General features: G+C 39.5%; 2 protein-coding genes and 1 long non-coding RNA gene across 5 annotated transcripts in view; 2 read left to right on the top strand and 1 right to left on the bottom strand.

Moving 5' to 3' along the window:
• The first annotated feature begins 312 nt into the window (after positions 1-312).
• On the top strand, positions 313-3,293 carry LOC137993345 (uncharacterized). 2 transcript variants are annotated; one of them, XR_011121852.1, is made up of 4 exons: positions 313-390; positions 614-739; positions 2,176-2,243; positions 3,101-3,293. It is a non-coding gene; the product is annotated as an uncharacterized lncRNA (long non-coding RNA). The 2 variants fall into 2 exon arrangements; XR_011121853.1 differs by having other exon boundaries at positions 330-385.
• A 138-nt stretch (positions 3,294-3,431) lies between these two features.
• LOC137993318 (protein lev-9-like) lies at positions 3,432-23,203 on the bottom strand. Of its 2 annotated transcripts, XM_068839084.1 has the most exons (17): positions 22,932-23,203; positions 22,653-22,766; positions 22,097-22,237; positions 19,878-20,048; positions 19,083-19,370; positions 18,441-18,611; positions 17,373-17,564; positions 16,394-16,603; positions 13,795-13,968; positions 12,458-12,637; positions 11,089-11,268; positions 10,580-10,747; positions 9,895-10,071; positions 9,359-9,526; positions 6,047-6,330; positions 4,442-4,586; positions 3,432-3,885 (listed from the first exon to the last, which is right to left on the bottom strand). In XM_068839084.1, exons 2-17 carry the CDS (start codon positions 22,696-22,698, stop codon positions 3,548-3,550), a joined length of 3,033 nt encoding a protein of 1,010 aa, XP_068695185.1. In that variant the 5' UTR covers positions 22,699-22,766; positions 22,932-23,203; the 3' UTR covers positions 3,432-3,547. The 2 variants fall into 2 exon arrangements, with proteins under 2 accessions (XP_068695185.1, XP_068695184.1); XM_068839083.1 differs by lacking the exon at positions 22,932-23,203 and having other exon boundaries at positions 22,653-22,914.
• Positions 23,204-23,459: 256 nt separating this feature from the next.
• The window catches only part of LOC137993327 (proclotting enzyme-like), a 12,556-nt gene continuing 9,291 nt past the window's right edge, over positions 23,460-26,724 (top strand). Inside the window, exons 1-2 of the mRNA XM_068839099.1 lie at positions 23,460-23,627; positions 25,758-25,943. Coding sequence (XP_068695200.1) covers positions 23,558-23,627; positions 25,758-25,943 — 256 coding nt within the window. The 5' untranslated portion in view covers positions 23,460-23,557. The remainder of the gene's footprint in view (positions 23,628-25,757; positions 25,944-26,724) is intronic.

Genomic DNA, 26,724 nt, shown 5'->3' on the forward strand with positions numbered 1-26,724 from the left:
CATTGAGGTGATAAAACCACGGGTTTTATTTAATTCTCGAGATCCATGTATCCTATTTACCTTTTTTTAAAATTTCCCTGACTCTTAAATTTGCAAGCACCAGCATGAAAGAAATAAGATGTAACAAATAAAGACAGAAGAGCAAGTATTATTTGGGTCCGGTTGTTGTTGGATCGAAGTCAATAGAATAATGAAATTTGTCTCCTGATTAGGCTTTCAGACACCGTCCAAGCCTTATTTATCTCCTACTGAGTTGTTAAACCAGCAAGAAGAATTTAATCCTGCTCAAACTACAGCAGGTGATTGTCTCGTCATAAAGCGAAATGGGGCCGCTACTCCTACGGATGTATTTGTGGATGCTTTTTTTTTCTGTCAACAAAATTTGGTAAGGTATTTGATTTTTCCGATAAGAATACTTATTTTTCTTAATTCCTTTAAAGATTCAACAGATGCGGAAAAGCCGTTGCAGCCTATCCATGGGGACAGAATAAGATCAAGTTTCGAGTTTGTTGAATGAAAAAGTGCTTACTTAATAGTATATCGGATACAGATATTATATACTAAAGACGAAACATGAAATGCTCGAATATTCCTTCTTTTCCTTTTCAATCAGCTTCCCTTGGTGGTCTTTCATTGAGGAATAATCGCCTCGGTCGTGCTCCAAACTCCCAATATAAAAGACTTTTTTGCTGTCAAAATGTGCGAAATTCGGGTTTCCGCTGAGTTACTACGGCTGAAGGTAAGTCAAAATCCCACACAACAGAATTTTGACAATGTGCGTCCTCTAAACCGCTAAATTGCACTATCGATACTTTTCTTGCATTTTATTCTGTATACTTACCTGTGCTTACAATGTACTGTATAAAGATGTTTATATATATATTTTTTACTTTTCGCTACTTGCAATGCTATCTGCGGGTAAGGGCCATTTTTTTTCACCTTTGTCACTTAACATAATTGAATTGAATTAATTTAAATCTCGAGTATCTTTAAGTGTTTCGAGCATTCTTAGTCATATTATGTGGAAGACTTTTTTGTTTCTTTTTTCTTGGTAAAATAAGTATATTAAGGAGAACTTGGGCCTGAGGGAACCTGCCAGAGTTAATTCTTCGAATCCCGCTTGCGGTGTTAACGTTACTGGTTCTTGTCTTTGTCCGAAAGGAATTTTCTTCCCAAGTACATAGCTTTGCCCATTCGACCAAAACCACAGTCCAAATCCCAAGCCTAATTAATCTTCGAGTTAGCTCGGTCGGTGTCACCGTAACATCATTATTCCTGTTTTGTTTCTGTCCCCACGAGTGCTAATGTCCAATGTAACAAGACGCTTCTTTAAGCATTTCTACTCGGAAAAGTCGGAATACTATGTGGCATACATTTCAGAGGAGGTATTTTTCTAATTTGAGTGGTATTCAAATTGTCCAAGTACGGAACAAAAGAAGGCCTTGTAGCCTCCACGCAGGGATTCTTGGGGCTTCGTCACGCGTTCCTCCCCCACCAACGTCTGCTGAAAGGAAAAACCACTTCCGTTCCTGGATTACGGACTAGTCAGAGGCCGTTTTCCAGTTTTAGGTTAACTCGTGTTTGTATGGCATTCCTTCGAAGCATGTGATTGGCTATGCACAACACAGTCAGTCAATGCTGGTTGGTTTCTTCAAATGGGGGGCAAACAGCCGTTGAACGGAAGTGGCTTTTCGTTTTAGCAGACGTTCTTGGCGGTGGAACGCGTGACTAAGCCCTAAGAACGTCTGCGTATGAGGCTACGGTGATCCTTTCTTAATGTTTACAGATAAATTCAACAGGTGACCTACCTACAGGGGTAGCTTGTTTTTGAACACGGCTTGTTGGATCGGAGATAACGTGGATCTACCGGTTACAGCGTTACGTCTATTTTAGATTTTGCGCAATCTCGTTCCCAGAGCCTCCGTTACCCTTGTCCAGCAGAACGAGCGCGGGAGCGAATAATCCAAAACCGGAACCAGAAAACTCTGGTTCCAGTTAAATAACTGCGCGTGCGTGAGGGAAGACGGTTAGAAATCAACAATGGAGTTCACCTTGCCATGACAGCGCTTACTTTGTACCCGCGAGACAGTACACATGAGAATAAACACATCTCCTAATAAACTCGAAGCTTTTAAACTGCGGAGAATAAACAATAACGAGATACATTTTTAACAGATTTCAGCATCTGGTGTCAAGCAAGTGAAAATTGCTGTATTTTCAAAAACAAAAACGTTACAGAACTGGTAAGTTGTAAAAAGATTTATTTCTTCATCCTCATGTAGATAAAAATCCGGAAGAAAGCACGATTTTCGAGTTTAGACTTTCAAAATGGCAGAAAATGAAACCGTTGTTTTAACAGCCAATCAGATATAGCCCTAATTGGCTTCCACCAGTCTCTCTTTCCCGACCGCTGGTCAAGGGAACGATGACTCTGGGAACGAAATTGGATTTTGCGGGATCTAGTATGTAGCGTGACTTTCAAGTGAAAGCAGCGAGGCAAGGGAGGGTAAAACACTAGTGTAGCAGCCATTCTTGGAATTAATCGGGGAATTAATGTGGTTAAGTGAAAACCGGTAAAAAAGGTTCGAAATTAACAGTGTTGTGAATAACGCGGCCGGTGACCTCCAGCTCTGGGTAGCTAACTGATGAAGATCATGAAATTATCAATTAATTAAAAGGAAAAAATGACATCGGCAGAAGATCCTTATACAAAGATTAGAACAGCTGAAAGAATAGAGAGTAAAAAAATTCGGCAATTTCCGACATACTGGCGATTTCATCACGATGTCAACAGGCACGATTAGAGTAAATATCTTATTCATAACATTCCACAAGACTAAATTCAGCATTTTCACTTTTTCGCTGCATTGTATTTGCGTCATTTGCCATCACATAGAACGTGGGCTTTGAGTTTCTCAATCAGCAATTGCAAACGAAACTAAATGTGTCACACTGAAGCCCCAAAACAGCACCCTTCGCTTTGGTTGCTGCATTGCATGTTATAAATTGGGATTTTCATCGAATTCCATAACAGGTGCGGCTGTTTGAAGTCTCTCGCTAGCGGAAATCTCCTTGACGGCTGTGTTTGTTATTGTTGCAGTTGTTTTGTCACGGAAGGAGGTGACACAGATTCCTCGAAGGGGAGTAGTGCATTGCTTTCAGCCAATGAAGTCACCGCCTCGTAACGGACCTTCTGAGCGCTAGCTTTCACGCTAGCTTTCTTAGCTCTTAGCGCTAGCTTTCACCGCCTCGTAATTATATTGCCGATTTTCAGCACAGAAAACGAAATTCTACCCAGATTATAACTCGGATACCTTTCAGGTATTCCGAATAACAAGATTTGATGAACAACGTTGCATCATGCATGTATGATCCACTATTATCAAATTTTTCTTTTGTTCTCTTATGCAGGATGTAGAGATGCATCGTAATGTATATTTCACATTTTTCATATTTATTTTTAATTTGTCGTTATTTTGATGTACATGATTCAATTTGCCTAACATTTTATTCGGTGAATGCAGATGTAGTGAAAGAAACATTAGGCTCAACAGAACCTTGCCGGTTTGATCACACGAACGTCGTTTAGGCTAAAAGCCCTTTCAACATCATTGGTTTTGACAGTACAGAATTGATCTTCTACTCTTATAACTTCCCCTTCTTTCATTACGTATGGGCGGGAATCTTGGACAAGAACCGAAATTCCTTTATGTACTTCGCCTGGCCCCGGAATTTCATCTTCGATCGCATGCTCTTTCAGTACTTGAAACTGTCGCACAAGTGGAGAAATAACTTCAAAATGTTTTGGTGTTATCCTTTTTATATGTCCTCTCAGATATCCACCATCATGCTTATAAATGACTTTAGAACCATGTAAGACACAATCTGTGGGAAAATAAATTTGTTAAAGATTGTAAACTAGTTGTAGTCTTACTCTAGTGCAGTCCTGTAATATCGGGGCGGATACTCCAATCTTCTCTCGGCGAAATCCCTCTGCCTTATTTACCAAAATGCTACTTAGATTTTGCCTGGTCTTACTTTCTTGAAATTTAAAGCGAGGGCAAGTATAAACAAATCGTTTCTACAGAACTAGGAAACATGTAATTATAACGTTAATACAACTGAAATGAATGGAGTGTCCTTGCACAACCAAATTGCCCTTCTTCCATCAGGTGTGGTAACTCAGCATATCCGTTGATAGGATCCAGAAGAGAATGAATTGTTGAAGCTCTGCACCGGTACCTCGAAGGTAATTGGTTGGGATTCTTGGTTGAAGCCTTATTTTTTTTCAGGTTTGTTGTATAAATAACAAATGATTAACCGTCTATAGCTAGTGCTAAGGTGATAACGATTTCTTCATTTTATCTACGTATGGGATAATTTAGGGTCAATCTAATGGTGTGAGGATAGAATGAAAAGGACAATGAAGAGCCTTACATACCTCTTTCAACGTCACAACCATACAATTCAGCTCTTAAGCAGACAGGACTTGTCACCCTAACGTTTCTTTCTACATAAATTCGGATGCTCTTGGTTATGATTGGTGCGGGTGGGACGATTTTAAATTCCTTTACTTGCGGTCGAAACTGAAAGGGGAAATACAAACAATTCTGAATACAATGATGAAATGGTATATGAAATGAATCATATATGAACTGCGGATATGAAATCAAGTGAAGCTATGATCTTCGCAGTTATGAACGCAATTTATACAATTGCGTAGAGAAGCCTGAAAAATTCAGGACTTTAACGGGGTTTGAACCCGTGACCTCGCGATTCCGGTTCCGGCTCAGTTGGTTAGAGCGTCGCACCGGAATCGCGAGGTCACGGGTTCAAACCCCGTTAAAGTCCTGAATTTTTCAGGCTTCTCTACGCAATTGTATAAATTGCGTTCATAACTGCGAAGATCATAGCTTCACTTGATTTCATATCCGCAGTTCATATATGATTCATTTCATATACCATTTCATCATTGATTCATTCCTCACCGGACCATTAAAACCCACAAATGACCAGCTCGCAACGTCAGTGGCTTCATAGCTCAGTTGGTTAGAGCGTCGCACCGGAATCGCGAGGTCACGGGTTCAAACCCCGTTAAAGTCCTGAATTTTTCAGGCTTCTCTACGCAATTGTATAAATTGCGTTCATAACTGCGAAGATCATAGCTTCACTTGAATTCTGAATACATCAACTATGCGAAATAGCCAGCACTTGCGTGACAGGGTAGGGTTGAGGGGGTAGTCTTACAAGGGAGGTTCCACGCAAAGGACATGATACGCTGCTTTTTAAATGTGCTATGCTTCTCATATTTACTTTCGAAAACAAAAACATTACCACGGGATTGCGGGGTACTTGCCAATTGATAAAAAAAAACTCAGTGCTTAATGATTGCAAATAGGAAAGGCATTTGTGGAAAGAAAATTTTTTGGAGGCTGTGATATTGATTCGAAAGTTACCCTTGGAACGCTGTTTGAAAGAAACACCAATAGGAGATTTATGTACCGTTTGAACGACCCGTTTGGATGGGACACAGTTTGGAATTGGGGGAAATTTCATCCACTTGAAATTCCCTTTAAATTTGATTGTACAACGACCACCTTAACTCGAATTTTCCCTCAAATGTTAAGCTACCGTAAGTTCCTTTCCTATACCAGCCATAGAAGAATATTGAGTTTCCAAGGAACTCCGTATAGTTATTTTAGAAAAGCGCCCATTGGTCTTAAATGGTCGGCCACAGGATTTCATTAAAACCGAAATGATATGGAAGAAGGTATCACGCTATTCAAAAATTGACTTCAAAGAGGTAAAAGGACTTGTTAAATTTGATTAACTCAACAATTTTAAGCCTTTTAGCTTTGATAACGAGCCAGTTATCAAAGCCATCAAAAACTTAAGCAAAAAATGAAAACAAAGATTCCCCTATTTGCGCACAACAATAAAGAGTGATGTCGAGCCAACACATACGTGGCGCTCGCTAACACGGGCCGAGAATTGAGGATCGCAAATTAAAGAAAAAAGAGCAGAGAGTATCCCCGAAAATAGTTACCTTATCCATGGAGAAGACCAACCACTCGCTTGAAATCTTGGCCGCCAGTCCAACAGCTTTTATTCCTGAACCGTCTTTGACATCCAAGATTGCAGCAGTGATCGTTTGATTCTTTGGGAGATCTATCTCCAAGTTGCTTACTTTATCGTTTCTAGGACACCAGTAACTGCTTCCACCAATGCGGCCGTGGTAAGCAGGATTCTGTTTAGTTTCAGAGGAAGCTCTGATGGATTCATCTGGAATATCTCCAGTGCTCATTCCCAGTGGACTGCCTCCATCACAACCTTGAAGATTCCAACAAATGCAAATGTGTAAACTCAACTAGTTTTCACAGATAATTACACGCAAAAGAAACGGAAAAAAGATTGCTACCGGATGACAATGCATTATCAGGAAAATAACAATAACAAGGAAACGAAACAAAAACGCTGGCAGTTTCACTATGCATGAACGCTTATAAAAAATCAAAATCATGGCTTCAACTAAATCTAACGCGGATTAAACTCTAATAAGAGATACCATACTTGAGGTAACAGTCGCTCTCGACACCACACAGTTACCCTTTCAATTGCTCTTTTTGCAAACTCGTCTCAAAATGAAGACTAAGCGAAGAAGAGAAGAAATCTTGTGAAGGATTAGTAAATGAAGAAGAATGCACAAATGCCCTCAAGAACTTCGGCAATAACAAAACCCCGGGCACTGATGGTCTGCCAGTAGAATTCTACCGATTCTTTTCGCCTGACAGCTGTCATGATCTACGGGCTATCCAGCTACAACTTTGCTTCCCAGCATGGTATGCTTTCTATAAGCCAAAGACGAGGAACTCTCTCTTACAAACACTTCAGCTCTTCAACTTGGGCTATGACATTCAAAACTGGATAAAAATTTTCTATAATAATGTTACCAGCTCTGTTCTGAATAACGGTCATGCTTCGACGTTTCTCTCCCTACAGTTGAGAGTCAGACAAGGTTGTCCGTTGTTTGGCGTCTTCTTCGTTCTCGGCATGGAACTCCTCTCTACATCCATAAAAAATGACCCCACCCTTAAAGGCATTCAAGTCAACAAGCATAGGCTTAAAATAAGTTAATATGCCGACGACACAACAGTATTTGTTCGTGCGTGACCTCGACTCCGTTACGAGTCTATTGAGGGTGTTAAATGATTTCAAAGAGCATTCTGGTCTAGAAATAAACACCACTGAGACCGAAGCGATGTGGTTAGGCGAATGGAAAGACAGAACAGATGAACCTTTTGGTTTTAAATGGCCAAGAGAACCTATCAACGCCCTCGGTGTCTTCTTTTCTTACAACCAAGAAACTGCTAACAGACTGAACTTCGGTGAAAAAATACTTAACCTCGAGAAAACGCTAAACACTTGGTAACGGAGAAATCTGATTCTTTATGGAAAGATTAACATAGTCAAAACACTTGGGATATCTAAATTAATTTGTTCAGCTTCCGTGCTCCCTGTTCCAGATCGCTACATCCAAAAAATAAATAAGTTAATTTTCAACTTTATTTGGGCAGGGAAGCCCCCTAAAATCAAAAGAAACACCATAATTGGAGAAAAGAAAAAAGGCGGATTGAAAAGGTATGATTTTAAGATCATGGAAAAAGCGTTAAAATAACTTGGGTCAACAGAATTCAAGACGAGTAACAAGCCTCCTGGAAAATAATTCTTAACCAGCCTTTGCCCAAACATGGTGGTCTAGCCTTCCTAACAAATTGAAACTTTGCAAGAAGTATATTTGAACTTGATTATGCGCTTCCCACGTTTCATGAAAATGGTAGAGTATTGGAGCGAGTTCAAAATCTTAACGGGCATTGATTCCAAAACAAATCCTAAAAACGAAATACTGTGGAATATCACGAAAATTCTTGTGGGGAAAAAACCTGTTTTTATCAAAGTTGGCATGACGCCGGTATTAAACCAAAATCAGGATTTTTTGAAGTGGCATGAACTTGCAATAAAATTCAATTTGAAGGTTCCTTTCACTATATACTCTGGCCTGTTTAACGCAATCCCAAAAAATTGGAAAGCTTGTCTTAAAAACCCTATTCCGAACGTCACACACGATACCACAGTCAACACCCTAAGAACCAGTTCTATTAACTCCTCTCTTTTAAACACCATCTTCGTTCCTCCCACTGCTGAAACCAAAATTCTACGCCACGGATTTACAGAAAATACCACCCAGAAGGTTTATCTTATGCCATTTTCTGTCACAAATGAAGTAAAAATAATAATGTTTCAGTATAAAGTGATTCATAACGTGCTTCCAACCCGTGGTACACTTTATCGAGACGACATTGCAGAAAGCCCCATATGCAACTTACGCAACGCAGAAGAACAAACGTTGCATAACCTGCTAAAGAACTGCACACTAACAGTCGATTTCTGGATTCTGTTTCAAGACTGGTGGTACCAAAAAACAAATGAAACAATAACGTTATCCATTAGCCATATACTCCACAATACAATACATACTTAATTGACCACTACCACCCATGGGGGCTTTTCAGGGCCAATGAAACACAATCAACGGAACAACACAAAACACAACAACTGTTAACTGTTAAGAATCTCCACTGGCCGGAGGCAAACCAGTTGGCTATTTACAAGTGCAGCTAGCAAGTTGAACCAGGGACTAGCAGGAACAAATTCAAGTGGTCAGAGCGGGTCTTAAACCCGGGATCTCCCGAGCAAACGGCAAGCGCCCTAACCACTGGGCCACACTGCCTCCTTGGCTGGCATGACAGGATAAAGCATTGGCAAGTCCTATATTATTGTCTAGCTACTGACAGCCAAATATTGTATTTTCTGCACAAGCCTTCGCGGGGATATTTTAGATTTTCAAAACTTTCTATCGTTCATTCCCGGAAAACTTGAAATTCTTAAAGCGATTGCGTCTGCAAAAAAAGCACTTCCAAAATTTTATCGGACATGGGTCTTTTTACTTTAATTTTATATGCTGCTGGTGTTTATGGTTAATTAATATTTAATTTCATATTTATTATTTAACTGTAAACGTGCACATATAGGGAAAAATAAACTACATGTATATATTAGGTGTGACTGTAATATGATAACAATTAAGGAAAAAAAAGGATGCGAATAGTGTAAGAATAGTATTGTAACCAGTATTGTAAGTACCGTATGTAAGTTTTGTAATTAACCGTATGTGGTATAGTGTATTGTTGTTATAGTATTGTAAGTAATGTATTTTATTGTATTATTAAAAAAAAAATGAAGAAAACCAAAAACATTTGTGATTACGAGTAAAAATAAGACTGAATTTTTCATGGCTTACTCTTGCAAGTTGGCATTGTAGTGTTCCATTTCCCGTTGTCACATCTCATTGCTGTGGAGCCTTTCAGGAAACGGCCGCTCATACACTCAAATTTCACGACGGAGTAATGGGTTAAATTGTCGCCAATTGTTCTTCCATGTGTGGGATGGCCAGGATGAGGACATGGTGCTTAAATAAGGAAGGAATAAGAAAAATATATTAGTACGACATTGGCTCAACATGTTTGTGAATATGACGTACACTTTACTCAAACAGGGAAATTTGGTTTTATCAAACGTGTTGATAAAGGTCGAATAACCACCGTGAACAATTTGGAAATCTGACGTTTCGAGCGTTAGCCCTTCGTCAGAGCGGTGGTAGTGCACCCTCTGGCGAAAGGCTAGCGCTCGAAACGTCAGCTTTCCAAATCGTTCACGGTGGTAATTCGACCTTTATTAACACGTTTGATAAAACCAAATTTTCCTGTTTCACTCTCCCACCGACGCCGCACTGACCACAGTTTCTTTAGAAACTAGAGATTTGTACTCTTTACTTACCCAGACAAGTCGGTATTTTGCCAGTCCATTTCTTGTTTTCTTGGCATTTAATTTTGGATTTGCCTCCTAGGGTATAATTTGGATCACATCTGAATCGTATAACTCCACCGTATGTATAGCTGTTGCCCTTCTTTTGTCTTCCGTTTTGTGGTGCACCCGGATCCTCGCATGAAATAGCTACGGTTCAAAAATGTAATAATAAAGAATTATTATGGTGTTGGATGGTTTCCTACAATCTTCAACAAACTTGTTGGGATTGCATTTGGCGAGCGCACGAAAAAGTAATATAAACTCAACACGATGCTGATAATGGCATGCCACAACCTGTGTAAAATTAGGCAAAGAAACCAATATTAGGGTGGGAGAAAGGGGGACCACAAGTAAAACTTTGTTCATTTCTAAATCATAGAAATAAGAGGATGAAAAGGGTATTTTATGGTAGTAGGTACTTAGTCGTGTTTTTCCTTCGGAATTTTGTCAATACTGTAGCCAGACCGGCAGTGTTTATCGCACAAAGACAGCCCGTCGAGTATCCTGGAGGTATACTCACGGTAAGGGCAACACGTTGGTGGGCATGATTATTGACATCACAATTGCAAACTACATGCAGCCGGACTTTTATTCAGAAAATAGTTTGTTGCATGCGTTTTAATTTTTCGCAACTTATTGTTTTCTTTTTTTATACCTTTGCATTTGGGTTTTGTTCCTTTCCACTCCCCATCGGCACATGTGATGGTTTCATCTCCCTCCAGTTCAAAACCTCGATCGCATATAAACTTCACAGAGTGTTCAGAAAGAAAGTTATTGCCGATTCTACTTCCGTTTTTTGGTACTCCAGGATCAGGGCATGGAGCTGAAACATAATAATAATCTTCAGTTTTTTCCAAGTCTTCTGTAAAAAAGGACCAGACATCGAGAGGAGATCTAATTTTAAAACGCAATTCGCCAAGAAAAAAAAAGAACCACACATGTCAACTCGTAACAACTTTGATTGCGCAGTCTACGGATGACAAATAAAAATCAACGTACAAGTAGTAAATAAGAATTGGTAAAGAAACGATAAAAGTGAGAATGAGAATGATGATGATGTGTTGATGATCGAGACGAGAATGAGGAAGAGGATAAGGAAGATTACCTTGCAAGACGACAAAAAAAAAAGGAAGAGGAAAAGAACAAAAAAAAAAAAAAACTCACCAAAGCATCGAGGCAATGGCGCGCTCCAATCTTTGGATTCTCCGCAAGTTATTCGGAGGCTCCCAGCAAAGGTGTAGTTGTCATTACACTCGAATTCTACTGAACCTCCATACTTATAGTTATTCTTGATATTGACTTGTTTACCATTCAATGGAGTGCCCGGGTCCCCACAACTTATGACTGAGCATTAAAAATGTAATAAGAGAAGTTAAGCACTTTTCAGCAATTAAATTTACGGGCCACAAGCTTCGCGATAAGCGGCTTTCTCATTTGTAAGCAGAAATGCTTTCTAAGTTCTTGAAAGCTTTTTTCAATTACTCGCAAAAATGCATTGCAAAGTCCCACAGTGTAACTTATTACCAGATTGCTACTTTTGGCTAATACTTAAGGGCCGTTCATTGTCGAAAACTCTTGTTGAAAAAAAATTAGCACTCAGTGTAGAGGAGAATATCTATCTTAAGCAACTAACTTTTACGTAGTTCTGGTAAAATCAGAATAGAGTCAGGATTCCTTCAAACAATATCGGCCTAAAGAGTATGCAGGACGTGGATCCGTACCGGTTTCCACCGTTTTACGGAAATCGGCCAAAAACACGGGAAAGGAGACTTTAGAGAGTAAGAATCCAAAAAAATTCCTGGGGGAGCATGCCCCTGGATCCCCTAGAAACGTTTTCGTTTTTTTGGAAACCGGTCATTATTTATTCGAGATCTGCCCCTACAGGAACAATCGCAGTGGCCCGGGTTCGATTCCCAGACTTGGCTTCACGTGGGGGTTGAATTTGTTGGTATCAACTCTGCTCCGAGGGTACTCCGGTTTTCCCCTCTCCGTCTCAAAAACCAACCAATGATTTGTTGTCAGTGAAATTAATTTGATTTCTGAAACGTGTTCCCAGTAAGCACCCCAGCGCTAAATACAGGTTACACTCAAATAATGTTCATTTTTATCTAAGTCAGACTTAGAGCTGTTTTCAATTGAGTGTGTAAAGTAATCAGCGAATTGCTTTGGCTTTGCATTACCTCACTCAGTAATTGGTTCAAAGTTCTCGCGCCACTTTTTCAACCAATCAGAAGTGAAACCAAAACCAATCGCAGCTTGCGCGCGCACAGTTTCCCGCTCTTTGTGTCGGCTACGTGTAATTACTTCGAGTTTTGATTGCTTTACTGGATTGTCTGCGTCCTTTTTGATTGGCTTAAGTAATTACTTTGGTTTTGGTTTTACGACACTCGACTGAAACTCGCTCTAATGTTCGTTCAAACAATAGGTGTAAAGAGTATACCAGTGCAAAATAAGAGATGAAGCGAAGCGTGCCAGCGACAAAAGACGAACCATCGAGTGATAATGGGTCGAGTAAACAAAGATAAGTACTTACTTTCACATGAAGTTACACTGCCACTCCATTGGCTATTTTGTTGGCAAGATCTCATCTCGGATCCTCTGATCTCGTATCCTTTTTCGCGACATTTAAATTTGACCACGCCATCAATTCTTGTATGGGTCTCCAGAACCTTCTTAGCCTTTTCGGGTGTTGGTAGCTGTCCACAATCAATAGCTGAAAAGATCAAAATTATGAGTAGAAACCCATCTACAAAAAATCATTTTGAGAACAACCAAACAGGAAGCATTCAGAAACCGAAAAAAGTCATAAATGACTCGCATCATTCAAGAAAGGTAATAATGCGATACACTCCTTGGCTTGTGGATTCCAAGCTGTAGAATTTTGATTTTTAAATCCGATTGCACTGGAAGAAGACAGATTTTAATCGTGCTGAATTTTGGGACTGATAGATCTGGTTTTCAGATTTCAAAATCCAAGATTTTTGAGTCCCTAAGCAAAATATTTCCAGGATTCCGGAATCCAGCGAAACTTTGGGCGAAAGATTGAAAGTAATGCTCGCACTTATCACGACAACTAAAACAATTGCGTCAAGTTGCATTAAAAAATCAGAAAACTTCAGGCGGCCTCAACACATGAGCCCAAACCTGTTCCGTGTGGCTTTACAACTCAGTTGATCCTCATTTTTAATCTTTTGTCTATAACCCGCACTTAAAAGAAACCACATTTCTTCCATTATGACGAACACATTTTCCTTTTTTTTAAATCTCAGAACCTTTTTTTCACCCTCCACACAAATGACAGAAACGAAACAGTAATCGCTCAGAAGATTACATCCGGCACATCTTGTTTTCCACGTTTCACATCATTTGTTACAAATGTTAGCATTGGAGAGACAGTATGAAGAAATATTTCTTATCTAAAACGGTGCAGAAGTTTCCATTCGACAAAAAATTCCTGGAATTTCAGGGAGGGAATCAAATGAAACAAGACCTTTCTGGAACGAGAGTCTTGAATTTTGGATTTTTGTCGCGAAGTTGAACTGACAATGCACTGTTTTGGAACACTGACCGGAAAACTGCGTTTTATTCGCCGGCTGTCCTACTTGGGCCAAGCGGCTTCCGCTTTATTTATTTATTTATTTGAATATTTGAGCTGGAATGTATTTCTTGTGATTGGTTGGAATCGACCAACGGGAAATACCGTTTCATTTGCCTCATGAAATTCTCGGATTATTTCAACCAGGAGCTTTGGTTGAATGGAAATCACCAAGGGCTTCTATAGATCCAGCAAAACATCTGGCACTCTGTGTGTGAGCCCGCCGCTTTCGCTACGTGCAGTACATGGCATGAAAAGTTTTTGAAAATTATTACCTTCGCAAATTGGCGTCTGTCCGCTCCATCTCTGATTTGCTTGACACTGAAGATACTTGTCTCCAACTAGCTTGTATCCATAGTTGCACTCAAAATACACTTTGCTCTTGAATGTATAGACATAAGACCTTTTCTTCCCATTTCTAGGGGTTCCAGGGTCACCGCAACTTTTTGCTGATTGTTGGAAACATAGTTAATACATGGAGATTGTTATGAAACTCGAAAAGTTTCTTTGTTCATGTTTTTGCTTGCTGTTTTGGCCCTGGCCATGCACAAACCACACTTGCCCTTTTTCTAAAAGACAGATAGTATGAAGTGTCGATTAATTTATTCAAAAACTCAGTTGTGAACCGAGGACAAAAGATCGTGCATGGCCCCGGTCAAGTCAACATTGAGCGCGATGTGACTTTTCTCGCTTTTGAAGTCAGTTCCCGGCAAGTTTCATAACCAGTCCATCTACCTGAGCTATCTTGGAAATAATAATCTTGAAGAGGGTTTTTTTTTTTTAACTGTGACTGACTAGAATGACAATTGAAAACAATACGAGTGCTTCTTCGCAGGAGTCGAGCGTGGGACCCACCATGGCCACTAAGCTATAGGATACTCGTAGGAGCTAGGATAAACACTTTGACTCCCATAACGATTGATACGGCGTTTCTCCTCACAAAGCTTAATACATAGTTAAGCAGATTGGTGACGGAAATAAAGAATTTTATCATTAGGGTTTTTTGTCTAGATATATCAACAAATTCTTATAACTGACATAAAATGTAATGTGTGGCAGTCAGTATGGAGAACTAACATTCAGATCTTGGGAATGGATGATTTTGGTAACAAATCTTGACCCGCTACACTGCTAGGACTGACATTTCTGAAAAGGTGCATTTTCGCTTTTGCAATGAATGAGATGGTAATTGTTAACCTGACCACGGTGAATAAAGCTGATGAAGAGACCATTACAGAAACAGAAGAGATCATTGCGAACGCAGACGGTGGTCGTTTCTCTCCCCCGAGAAGAAACGTCGTTCTTGCAAAAGCAAGAATGCACCCTTTTTGATAATTTCATTCCTACAACTAGCCGTATAGCTCCAAACCTGACATCTCAGTGGTTATCTTAATATTTCTACATTTGACTTATGGGAAAAATTCCTATTGTTTTACTATCTCAGTTGCATATTTCCAGTTGTTACTCCGAATTTTAATTCGATGATGGGGTGAAGTTATGAAGAAACATCGCGTCAAACCTTTTCAAATAGCTTATTTTAATTCTGGCTTTAAGTGTCCCTGCATAATCGATGATTAATTCCTTTTAGTTAAACTTATTCACCACTGCCTGGTTTTATATTAAGTAGTTAAACTAAGAGTAATCATTGAACATGAAGTGCGTTCGTTGGGAGAACTCACTAGACGGGCCGAGATGCCATTTATGTAAAGAACGCCTATCAAAAGTATCAATATGTGAGGTTTGTGAAATGTGGCTCAGAATGGAAGGTTTGGAGTAAAGACGTGACGACGTCACAAAAACTAAATATCGAATTCGTTGAAATTGCCCGAGATTATTACTAAAAAATGCCCTTTGCCAAAAATCAGGTTGTTGGTGCAAACAATCACGAAGTGCGCAATCGTCATTTGCGCATATGGCGTATCAAAACCGAGATGTCCATGCACGTATGACGTAATTCAAGATGGCGCTGAAAAAGCAGACGAACGTAAAAACGAAAACTTGCTAAAGCTAATGATGAGGATACGATGACAATCGTGTAACAAACTAGTCGATATACAACAGCTGCAATGGGCAGGAGAAACCATGAAAATACATTTAATATCATGCACGCTATCAACCCAAGGAAGACCATTTGCATAGTTTTTTTTAACCTCGCCGTAAGGTAAAGAAAAAAGCATGCAGTAAGTAATACACTCTTCTTTTATAAGAGAGTCTAATTGTGGACTAAAGACTGAACGTTCTTATTTTCTTGCGGCTTGAGCCTGAAAACGTTCTTAGCATGTTCTTAATGGTATACTTCTAATTAAGGCCTGGCCAAACGCTCGCAACATTTCAACGCAACACCTTGCAACATTGTTGGGCACAACTGCATGTTGCGTAGGTTTGGCCACCCTGTTGCGATATGTTGCGTGCGTTTGGCCAGTCCATTCAACAAATGTCGCAACATCATGCAACAATGTTGCAAGATGTTGCATTGAAATGTTGCGAGCGTTTGGCCAGGCCTGTTCGACTACAAACTGAGTTGTATCATGCAATGAGAAAACAACATTGTTCTGTATGCAGTTATAAACGTCCCCAAGTAAAATTGCCGTCCTTGTGCAAACAATCAGTGAAAAATGGCGAGCGATAGATTCATGAAGTTCTCTGAAGCTGATGTAAAATTCTTATCTGAGAAACAAGAAAATGCTACCACGAAGAATAAATTACACGGCGGATTACACTGTGCTAAAAACAATATTTTACTCACTCGCTGCACTTGTTCGTAAACTACTGTTTTTACCACTCGAAATAAAATTCATATCTCCGCTCCGCCGTGTAATATCCTCTATGTATTTCAGCATGAACCAAGAACACAAGTTTGATTCGATTACTTACGATGGCAAGAAAGTTTAGGAGTAGTCCATCTCCATCCGGTGTCTGTGCAGGACATTGAATTTCTCAGTAAACCTGATCCACTGGAGAAGTATCCTGCGGAACACTTCATCATCAGAATGTAGCCAAACGTGAACGAGGCTTTGTTCTTTCGGGGATTCAGTAACTCAGCATTTGCTGGAATCGGCGGACGACCACACGTAGGCGGTGTATCTTAAAAAAGGTCAAAACTGAAAAAAATCAGTCTTAAACGGGGCAAATTTTCGTTTTCGTTTCTACCTTCTAAAAGCTACTTACAAACATAGATGACATAGATGATTTGCAACCAGTCTCAAGAGACACAGATAACAATGTACTGGTGGACGAACAAAAGGAGCTAATGGGAGATCTTTTGTTTTCGTCCACCGGAAACACGCCGAAGGTGATGTAACGTGAGCTTAGGAAAGCACCCTTCAAACGAAAATTACATGATTTGCTTCTACAGATTCTTGGAACTGAGGAGATGAATGCTGAAATGACGGATACATTGATCTTTCTAAGTCTAAAATGTCATGGTTTTTTATTTTTTCTTTAATGTTGTTTTTAAAGTTTATTTTCCAGTTCTTCTTTTCTTTTTTCTTTAATGTTGTGATATCTATTTTCTTTAATGTTGTTTATATACATTTTCTGTTGTTGCACATATATAACATCCAGTCTAAACTCAAGTATAGCCCGCCTAGAATAGCTAAGCTAATTGCGGGCCACAATGGTCTCATTATTAGCTTTTAAAATAAGGTGCGTGTTGTTGTTGTTGTTGAGTATCTTACAATTTCGGTAATTATTTTTTTCTTAACCGTTGATCATTAATTATTCAATTACATATCAGTAGTCAATCCTATTTCAGGAATCTCTTAATTAAAGAAAGCTTAGTAAATTTGTAAGTGAAGGATGCATGCCTTCCAGTCTATCTACGAATAAAACGTACAGTAAAGCACGAACGTACAGGTACACTTAGGCTTCGGATTATCCCATTTGCCCTTCCCATTGCAATTCAGTCGACCAGCGCCTTCCATTTGATATCCCGGTAAGCAGACATATTGCACCCTGTCACCCACTGTCAAATAATCTTGTTCAAACCTATGAAAGAGTTGTTTATTTCCATGGTCTATGTCTCCAGGATCTTGGCAGATGATTTCTAAAAAAGAGAAATGAGATAGATCTCTTGGGTTATTACACTTAAATCTTCGACGTAACCTTTTCTCTTCTTTCGAGCGCGAAAACATACTTTAGTGCCTTACAGTGTTTGATTCTGCGTTTGTCAAATTAACTGTGTGATGGCAGTTCGGTTATATTTTGTGCCGTTTTATTACTTACTCCCCCTTCTCGCTATAAAACTTAACGTTAACTCAGAAATTACAATAAACAGCACAAACCAAAGCTTCATGACGAAAATTGGTTTGTCAAGAATACATAACACTCCAACAGGGATCAACTTTGAGCCCCAATATCACAATCCATTTTAGTCTGCTTCAATTTTGCCCATCCCTGCCCCCTTTTGAATTTGCTGTTTTATTCAAACCTTCCTTTAATATTCTTAAGTAGTTATTTTTACGTTTCGCTTGATTTGATTTCCGTCAGTTTCCAGACGCTGGATTTGGCTAATTTTCGTGACATAGCCCCTTTGAGTGAAGGAGGAATGGGAACCCAGTTCCGAATTGTTACTGCGATTTTCATAATTCTGAGGAATTTCACCTTCAAGCGCTAAGCCCCAAACTGCCTTTTGGCTTCCATCAATCAAATTTCCAAACAAAGCCGGGAAGATCGACTTCAAAATGATCATTTTCCGCGAAAGGACTGGGGCGAGTTCCAAAACAACACCTTCTTAACATTATTGCACATAAAAGGCCTTTGTTGCCTCTCCGCCATCTCCGAAGTCGCAATGTTATGTGCAGCATGCGATGCGTGGTGCAAAACGAGGGAATCACCTTAAATAAAGTAGTTGCGATTTGAAAATATAGCTGATGCTTTTTTTGTGGTGTTATGAGTGTTTTTGTCATTTGCTTATACTCACTACATTCAGGTTGCATGCCATCCCAATACTTTAATCCTCGGCAAGTTCTTTTGCTCGATCCAAGTAATGTATAGGGCCTATCACATTTAAACTTTACAGTATCCCAAAACCTGTTGGAGGAATACTGTCTTCTACCATTTTTTATTTGCCGTGGTCTTGAACAACTTGAGCCTAGAAAAAGATTTAAAACAGAAACAGAACCGATATCGTAGAACTAAAACTTAATAATCAAAAGAATCCACCAACCGGTATATATTTAAACAAACATTAATTCCTATTCCTTCATCCTTCAACGTGGCCAAGCATCAGAAAGAGTCATTTAAATATACATTAAAAAGGGCCAGGAATTCCTAGATAGAATGACTTGTTTGACTTAATTAGAAAGTTTTTGGCTAAATTTTAAGAAATCTACATTAATATTGGTCTCACACAACTTGGAATGTTCTCTTCATAAGCTATTATTAAATGCTTTAAAGCGCCACCAGATAAAGCTCCACCAGATAGGTAGGACTCCCAAGTCAAGAAAATGAGGTGAATCTCACGGGGAAAGGGAGGGGGGCTACATAGCCTGAGGCTATGAGGTAACCAACTGGGGAGCCATGGTAATGTTGATGAACACAATATATTTACAGTCACATTTACCTTCTGTCAAACAGCTATATCCACAATCTCCATCACAAAGACATTTCTTGTTTCCTCGACAAGTGTTTTTGTTGGGATTACAGGCCCTTGCACATCTTGCGTAGGCTCTCTCATTCGTTCTCACACAAGTGCAATTTGGTTTTTTGTTGTCCCACAGTCCACCCGTTGAACACGTCAAAGTGCTGTTCCCTTGCATTGTAAATCCCCTGTCGCAGCTGTATTTTACATCAAAACCATCCAGACGTTTTGTGCCATGTTCAATGTCACCGGGATCGCCACATATTATCTCTGAAAAGTGAAAAGAAAAAAAGAAGAAGAAAAACGTATTTTACATGTTTGAGCAATCGCGACCAGGAACACACATGACAAAGAAGACTCGGCTGATTCAGTAACATACGCAAACTCACATCGTCTTGATCGTAATAGACGCAAAATTTTGCTCAAAGCCTGGATGGCGATATTCACCGGGCAAAGGATAAATGCTGTCAAAACAAACTGAGTTTTCCATTGGAATGTGATTTATGTTTTGGATAGCGCTGTCTTCCCCTTAGCAACCGAGCCCAAGACCCAGTCGTTCAAAAGACGATTAACACTAACCGCGATTGAATACAAACCAAGGCTTGAATTTTGCCCGTCAGAAAACGCACCCTCGCAATGTTATGCTGAAGGAATGCAAAAATGTAGTAAATTTGGGAGGTTATAAGTCTTGATGAAACTTGTTCTCATCAGAAAATAGACAACAATTAAACTTTCCCGTAATCCTGATGAGTATCAAAAGACGATTGCTCTACTTACTGCAGACAGGTCTTTTTTCGTCCCAGTTTCCGTTTGCTCGGCACATTCGCTTTCGAGAACCCTTCAATTTATATTGTGGAGAGCATCTGTATCTGGCAATGGAGCCAAATGTGGTGTTCTTCATTCGAACCCGTCCGTGGTCTATGTTCGTAGGCCTTGGGCAACGGAGGTCTAAATTCGGGAGAATCATATATAAATCAGAGCAAGCAAAAGATAAGACTGTATGTGTTGGTACGTCCACACGTGGGATACATAATCAAATGAATATAACCAACAAAACAATGACCTCTTGGAAACAGTGTTCAAAGACGACCTGAAGACGACAAAATCTGCGGACGATCCCAAGAAATTGTGATATTTTAAATAGGATAAAATGGTCAATAGTGTATTGACAAAGCCGAATCTTTGAGTTCATGTAAAATTTGCATGGAGTATAACAAACTCATTAATAATTCATAATGGAAAAAAAGAAATGTTTTATTAATCAATATCCATATATCTGATACAGACTTCTCTTCATTTACAGAAACTTTCTTTTGATTTTCCCTGTCAGAATGTCTTAAATCACCAAAAATACCTAGTCTACATTAACACTTAAATGCTGACATTTAATAAGTCATATACAATATTCCCGCCAGATACAAACTCTTGGCATCACCTCGAGTTTGCAAATATGATACAGACCTGCCGGTCATATTGTATATATTAATTAACAAAGTTTCTCGGTTTTCTCACAGTTTGGTCACTTACGAAGTAAATCGCAAGTGACCTCCTCGTGAGACTAACTATATCATGAAACCTTTTACACCTAAATTATGGTTTATGGTTATGGTTTTATACCATTACCCCCAGAAAAACGTATATCTTCAAATAAAGAACTAGCCTGGTAAGCTGTAAAAGTGTCCTTCGTAACTCCTTTGCTGGGTGGGACAGTCATTTTAGTCATTCCGTCAAGACGAAATTCTTACACGAAATTCTGCTGCGTTGAAAGATTTTTGTACCTAAAGTTTGCAACGTTCAAGATTCGCATACTGGACGTACGGCAGTTCAAGGTATAGAAGAATATAAGGAGTATTTTTTACTTCAATTTTGGACATGTCTTTCATTCATATCAAATTCAGTGATAGTATAGAAATTAAGCATTTCAAAAATATATTTTGCAGCTTTCAAGGCGCTCCGGTTAACAATGTATACGTATTGTGAACAATGTAAATACTAGAACATTATCAGGGGCACCCAACGTAAATTTTCGGAAAATATCTGTTCGGAAGACGATTTGAGATCTAGAATTTTCGGAACATTTGATCCCGGGGGTTGGGCGGGGGGGGGGGGGGTACTCACTTATAAGGGCTTAATGGGGACTTGCGGCCAGCCAGGGTATGTTTTTCGGGATTTTTGTCTTGAACAGGGTATCAAATTTATTATTTTTTGTCTTAATCAGGGTGTCGATGTATCAATTTTTGTCTTAAACTGGGTTAAATGTCTTAAACAGGGTATCAAAAATCGGAATTCTGTCCTAAAATGGGTAGGAAAATCAGCGATATTTGTCTTAAACAGGGTCAGGGTATGAGGGGCCGCGTGGTTTAATTGCCCATTTTTAACCGATATTTACCCTAAAAAGGTTACCTAGAATTTTCGGGAGCCTTTTTCGGGCTGAAATTTTCGAAAAGAAGTTCCCTATAATTTTCGGATCACTAGACTTTCAGCTAGGACATTCGAACAGATGAAAAATATTTAGGGGATAAAAATATGCCTATATCTACAGTTTAAATACCAAAATACGTTTGACAATGCTATGTTTAAGTGGTTTTGAACTATATTCTCGTTGGGTGCCTCTGCGAAACGTATTGAACGAAACGTATTGAGTGCCGCCCAAAGGCCTGGACACAAGAAAAGAAAACTGTTTTATTTCTTTGAATCACTAAAAAGAGAAAAAAGAGGAAAAAAGCGCTTAAACCAGTCGACTGGTCCATCTCGTTTGAGCACGTTTACTACTTTCCTTTAAAACAGTGGTATACATAATAAACGCTCCTCGCATTTTGTCTGAAGTGCTTGTCTTGCATGTCCGTAAAATGGCAATCGAGCTAAACGGTCGATGGTTTGGGAAGCCTTTTAGCTTGCTTGCGTGACTAAACAGATGTCGAAGGGATTGTTGACCTTACTGTTAGCAATCTGTACGTCAGACATAAAATACAATATGTCTAATGAGACCAACACACCTCGCTTTACGCAACTGTAACCACAGTCCCCATCGCAGACACACAGGCTGTCTTCACTGCAGTTATTTTGTGAAGGATTACATGATGTAACGCAGAAGTCTCTCTTGTTGTTGGTCCGCGTGCAGTTTTGGCATCGAATGCCTATTAAGAATAATTTTCAGGGATGATAATCACAGATAGCTATAAAAGTAATGAGAAGTTAGATCTTTCTGGTTTAAAAAAATGCAATAACTCAGTTTTCTCTCATCTTAGTTTTTCAAAATTCCTCTGAATAAACTTAAAAGCTGATGGGGTCTGTAAGGAATCCGTTTCCGGTGAAATCTTTGTAGCGTTTTGAAAGCTTAATAGTTTGGCTGGAGTTTGTTGCTAATACCTTCATTGCATTTGAAGATTGGTGCGTCTTAACTTTTCGAGGACGAAGTGAAAAATAAGATTTTGGTTAACTCGCATTCTTCATCGGGCATCGTATACGAGTTTCAACTTGGAAGGCGAACGCATTTGCAATAAGATAACGCGGTTCGTCAAAAATCAGTATCGAAATTGGGCTTAGAATTACCTTCAACAAGAACAAGCAGAAGCAACGCGAAGTAATGCAGCGTCATTTTCAAGACAATCCTTGACGTCTTTATTCGCGGAATGGGCGCACACCTCGTCTTTGTTGTGGTGAAAGCTGTTGGCAAAGAATCAGTTTACAATCAGCGGCGAGAAAGGAAGTCAATGACATTTGTTGATGATGTGTTGTGTCAAAGCCACCATGAAAGGTTTAAGAGGCAGTGGGAGCTCAGTGTTGACGACAGATCCCATTTTGTTTATTGCACACAAATATGTAAATGACCTTTTCTTTTTTTTCCTGTATGGACCTGTCTTCAGCTGAAAGCCCACTCATGGAAGTCTGGGAAAAATCGTCAGATTGCCATTCCATCCAAACTGCCTCTCTTAGGTCGTATCTATATATGTTTTCCCAATTAAAGCGAAACTATGCATCCAGAAAGGTCAGTAAAAACGCATTTCGCTGAAAGTTCCCGTATGCTACGCGCGTGTTGTTTTACAACTTGAACCCGCAAAATGACTCGAGCATTCCATCACGTTTAAAGTCATGATAAGTACTGCTGGTGCTCCTGCCAGAGACGAATGGCTAAAGTCAATTGTTAATTGCTGAGGATATAGATCGTTCGCTCGAACTGATGAGACCTGAGTACACAGTAATCTCAAAGTTTGACTCGGGTGGTGGAGATTTTGTGAGAGGGAGCGCGACGCACGAGCGTGCGAGATTTCTCTTCTCGCTTGATATCCACGTCGCGCACGTCCACGTCCACGTCACGCACGTCGCTTTCTCACAGCGAAGAGCTGTTTATTTTTTTAGGCGTACGTTGATCTAATCTTTGGGTGACAAGAATCTCATTTAGTATTTCCGTTCAAGCAACAAAGGAAGTGGCCTGGTAACAACAGGGCGTCTTTAAAATGGCTCAGATCATTAGAATGATGTTGTTCTTTGTTATTCTCAGCTTGCTTTGTCGGCGTCTTGTAACAGGTAAGAATTTAGGCACTAATAAACATAAAAGGCCGCTGCAATGATGAAAAATGAATACTTTCCATTGAGGTCAAGCCTGCAAAAGTCAATCAGGGGATTAAACAAATAACAGCGGGAAAAAAGAGAGAAAAATTAAGATTTAATTTTAGTGTTACAATGTGACAATCGCAACTGAACCGAGAAAACTAAAATATAAAATTCAGACGTAAGGCATACGGGCAGTTTTCAAACTGGATTCATTTTTGTTTTGCCGGATTTGAAACAGAAGGCGAGCATCTGGCTCCATCGAGAACTGAAGCAAACTGGTTAACGCGGAAATAAGCGTCGCGGATTGAATGCCACAATAATTTAAGATCAGACCGAGTGCTGTGTTTGTAAAATGTTGGAGTTAAGAGCAGAGTGTATGCTGACTAGATGAATTATCAGTTGTTTCGATGATTCGTTCAGTTGTAATATCCTCTGACTGATACACAATGAGAGAATCTCATTGTGTATCAGTCAGGGGATATAATGTACAGAGAAAAACGACTTTTATCAAGTGGTAGCACAAACTCGGCTAAACTGCTCTATCGTGTTCAGATCCTGCAATGACGGGATATTCATTTATCACTCGATAAGACAAAACTTTCCTAATATTTTGTCCGCCGGTATTTCTAGTGATTTGGTAAAGCTGTCATTATTAGTGGGGAGGGTAAGAACAAATGGGGGAGGTGGAGTAGGTGTCATAAACTCTTAATAGACCATATTCGTATTCTCGGTTTTGGACTGGAACTAGCTTGCAATGGAGGCTAATGCGGGGGAATATATTAGAAAGTATTAATGCATTTGAAAATATTTCCCCGCATTAGCCTCCATTGAAAGCTAGTTCCAGTCCAATACCGAGAATACGAATATGGTCTATTGCAATTTCAGTGTAGGGCCAAGACAAATTGAAGAGCTCCTTATTAATAATCTCATTGTCCCCAAAATAATAACCTACAGTACATCTTTTGAATGCTTAATGGTTCTGAAAGGTAGTGCTCTGAATATAACATAAACTTATTTTACCTAATAAATCGTTTATCATAAAATTGGAATACTTTTTAGACACCTTATCTCTCAGATATTAAATTAAACAGTAGGGAATGAGAGCGGTGCGCTTTCATTTCAAAATCGTTCAGGGTATGATTGCGGTAAACCTCCAACGATACTAAACGGACAGCTTTGGAATGTGACACAAAATCGCACCACATCAGATTATTTCACTTGTAACAAAGGATTGCAAAACACTGTAAGAACAAAAGTAGCTTGCCTACCCACTGGCAAATGGGAGAAAGCAAAGATCAAATGCGGTAAGCTGGCTTACGTAGTTGCGCTTTCTTGTACAGGAGGAATATAAGGTTCGATTGACGCTATTCCGGAATAAGAATACGTGGAGTGATGATTAAAACGGTATGTTTGGCGCGTTTCGAAGCAGTAAGGATAATAAAAATATGTTTAAAAATAGCATTTTAGCAGAAGTTTGACAATTTTAGAGTGAAAGTCCGTAAAAACGAAGGATTCCTAACTTATATTCCATTTATTCCTATCGGACGCACCCTAAATAACCTTATCCAATAGTGTTGGCCCGGGCAGGAAAAACGCGATCAATATCCTTGACCCGTAAATCTCCAGAATGAGGAGATATTCTTATATATGCCGCATATTTCCCTCACCTTTCAGTCAGTCGTTTTGAGGACCGTTGCGTCAAACGGCGCAAATTCGTCTGCCAAATTCGTCTGTCTTATGCATGTTAGTTGTTTTTTTTATAGATTCCCGCACTGAGTCTTTTTTTTTTCTCTTCGCATTCGTTCAATCACATTTTCATATAGGGCTGGATTTCATTAGTAAAACAAGCATAAGCACACGTAACACAGGCAAAGTCATGATCAGTAAGGTCTCGATCATTTGTACCTTTTGTTAGAACAAAAGAATGTTAATTGACTTAAATCAGCGTCGATATTACACTTAGGGTTATATCGACGCCTTAATTAATGAGCGTAGAGGAAAAACTCCTCAATTTTTATGGTTTATCTTTTTTTGATGCTGCCCATGTGATAAAAGTGCACCAGCTACTTGGACAGTGTGTAACTGAATTTTGTTGACATTTAGTTCCAGCGTGTCCACCACCGCCACAGCCAGCCAATGCTGTTATCTTGCGCACATCAACGCATAAATATGACGGTGTTAAAAGACCAATAGTCCTCTACAGCTGCAAACAAGGGTATCTTCCGAGGGGTGAAAGGCTAGTTTCCTGTCTGGGACGAGAGTGGTCTGAAGTTAAATTCTTTTGTGTTCGTAAGTACCTCCCAGACGTCTCTGATACTTTTTCCTCAGTGTCCGACATTACTATAGCGATCTAACGTGAAACAGAAAACTTGACAGAAGTCGTTTCGGAGCTAGGAATGGAAATCCAAGGAGAAATAGAAATAGCACGTACTGTAAAAACATTTATCGGCAACTGACAGCCCTTGATGCAACTATAAACTTGAAATGCTCGGCATGTTTGGTAAGCCTCCTAGCCTATTTTTGATACTGCCCGCAAGTTAGTTAAATAGTTCATCGGGGCTGCTGCTCTGGATATGTAGTCAACACGAATGCAGGGATGTCCCGCCTGGGGGCCAAGCCAGGACAAATGAAAATAAGAGTGCATCTCGCACGACTCACAGGGCGGGGAGTGCGACGACTTCATTTGACTCCTATTTAGCCAATCTCCTGACGAGGGCATATTGTAAAAAAAAAATGCATTGGATTTGTAAAACATGGATTAGATTTGTAAAACATGGATTGTTGCTACCAATTCACACACTGAAAATTACTCGTGGTTTTTTTTTCTTTTTTGTAGCATTCTGCACGCTTCTTCGCGTGTTTACTGGATACACAGTGTTCACTTTTTCACGTATTTGAAAAAAAGCTTCGTCCAGATATGAACAGTTACTATAACAAATCTGGACAGTTGTCTGGAAAACGTTTCTGTTCGTGCTATGAAGAATTTAAACATTTCAAGGACATAGCGCTTAGATAGAATCTACTTTAAAATAAACTTTGAACACAATGTCAACAAATTAGAACCTATCCT

This window comes from Montipora foliosa, chromosome 2 (assembly GCF_036669935.1).
Source record: "Montipora foliosa isolate CH-2021 chromosome 2, ASM3666993v2, whole genome shotgun sequence".
In the NCBI taxonomy this organism is placed as follows: Eukaryota; Metazoa; Cnidaria; class Anthozoa; order Scleractinia; family Acroporidae; genus Montipora; species Montipora foliosa.

Bases quoted from the DNA above. Each gene is read 5' to 3' on its own strand.
- LOC137993318 (XM_068839084.1), bottom strand. From the start codon at position 22,698: ATGACGCTGCATTACTTCGCGTTGCTTCTGCTTGTTCTTGTTGAAG. The intron at 17,565-18,440 runs GTGAGTATAAGC...TCTCTTTTTTAG, and splicing joins TGGCATGCAACCTGAATGTA to AAATCATCTGCCAAGATCCT. The intron at 12,638-13,794 runs GTAATAATTTTC...TGATCTTTTCAG, and splicing joins ACAGACGCCAATTTGCGAAG to CTATTGATTGTGGACAGCTA.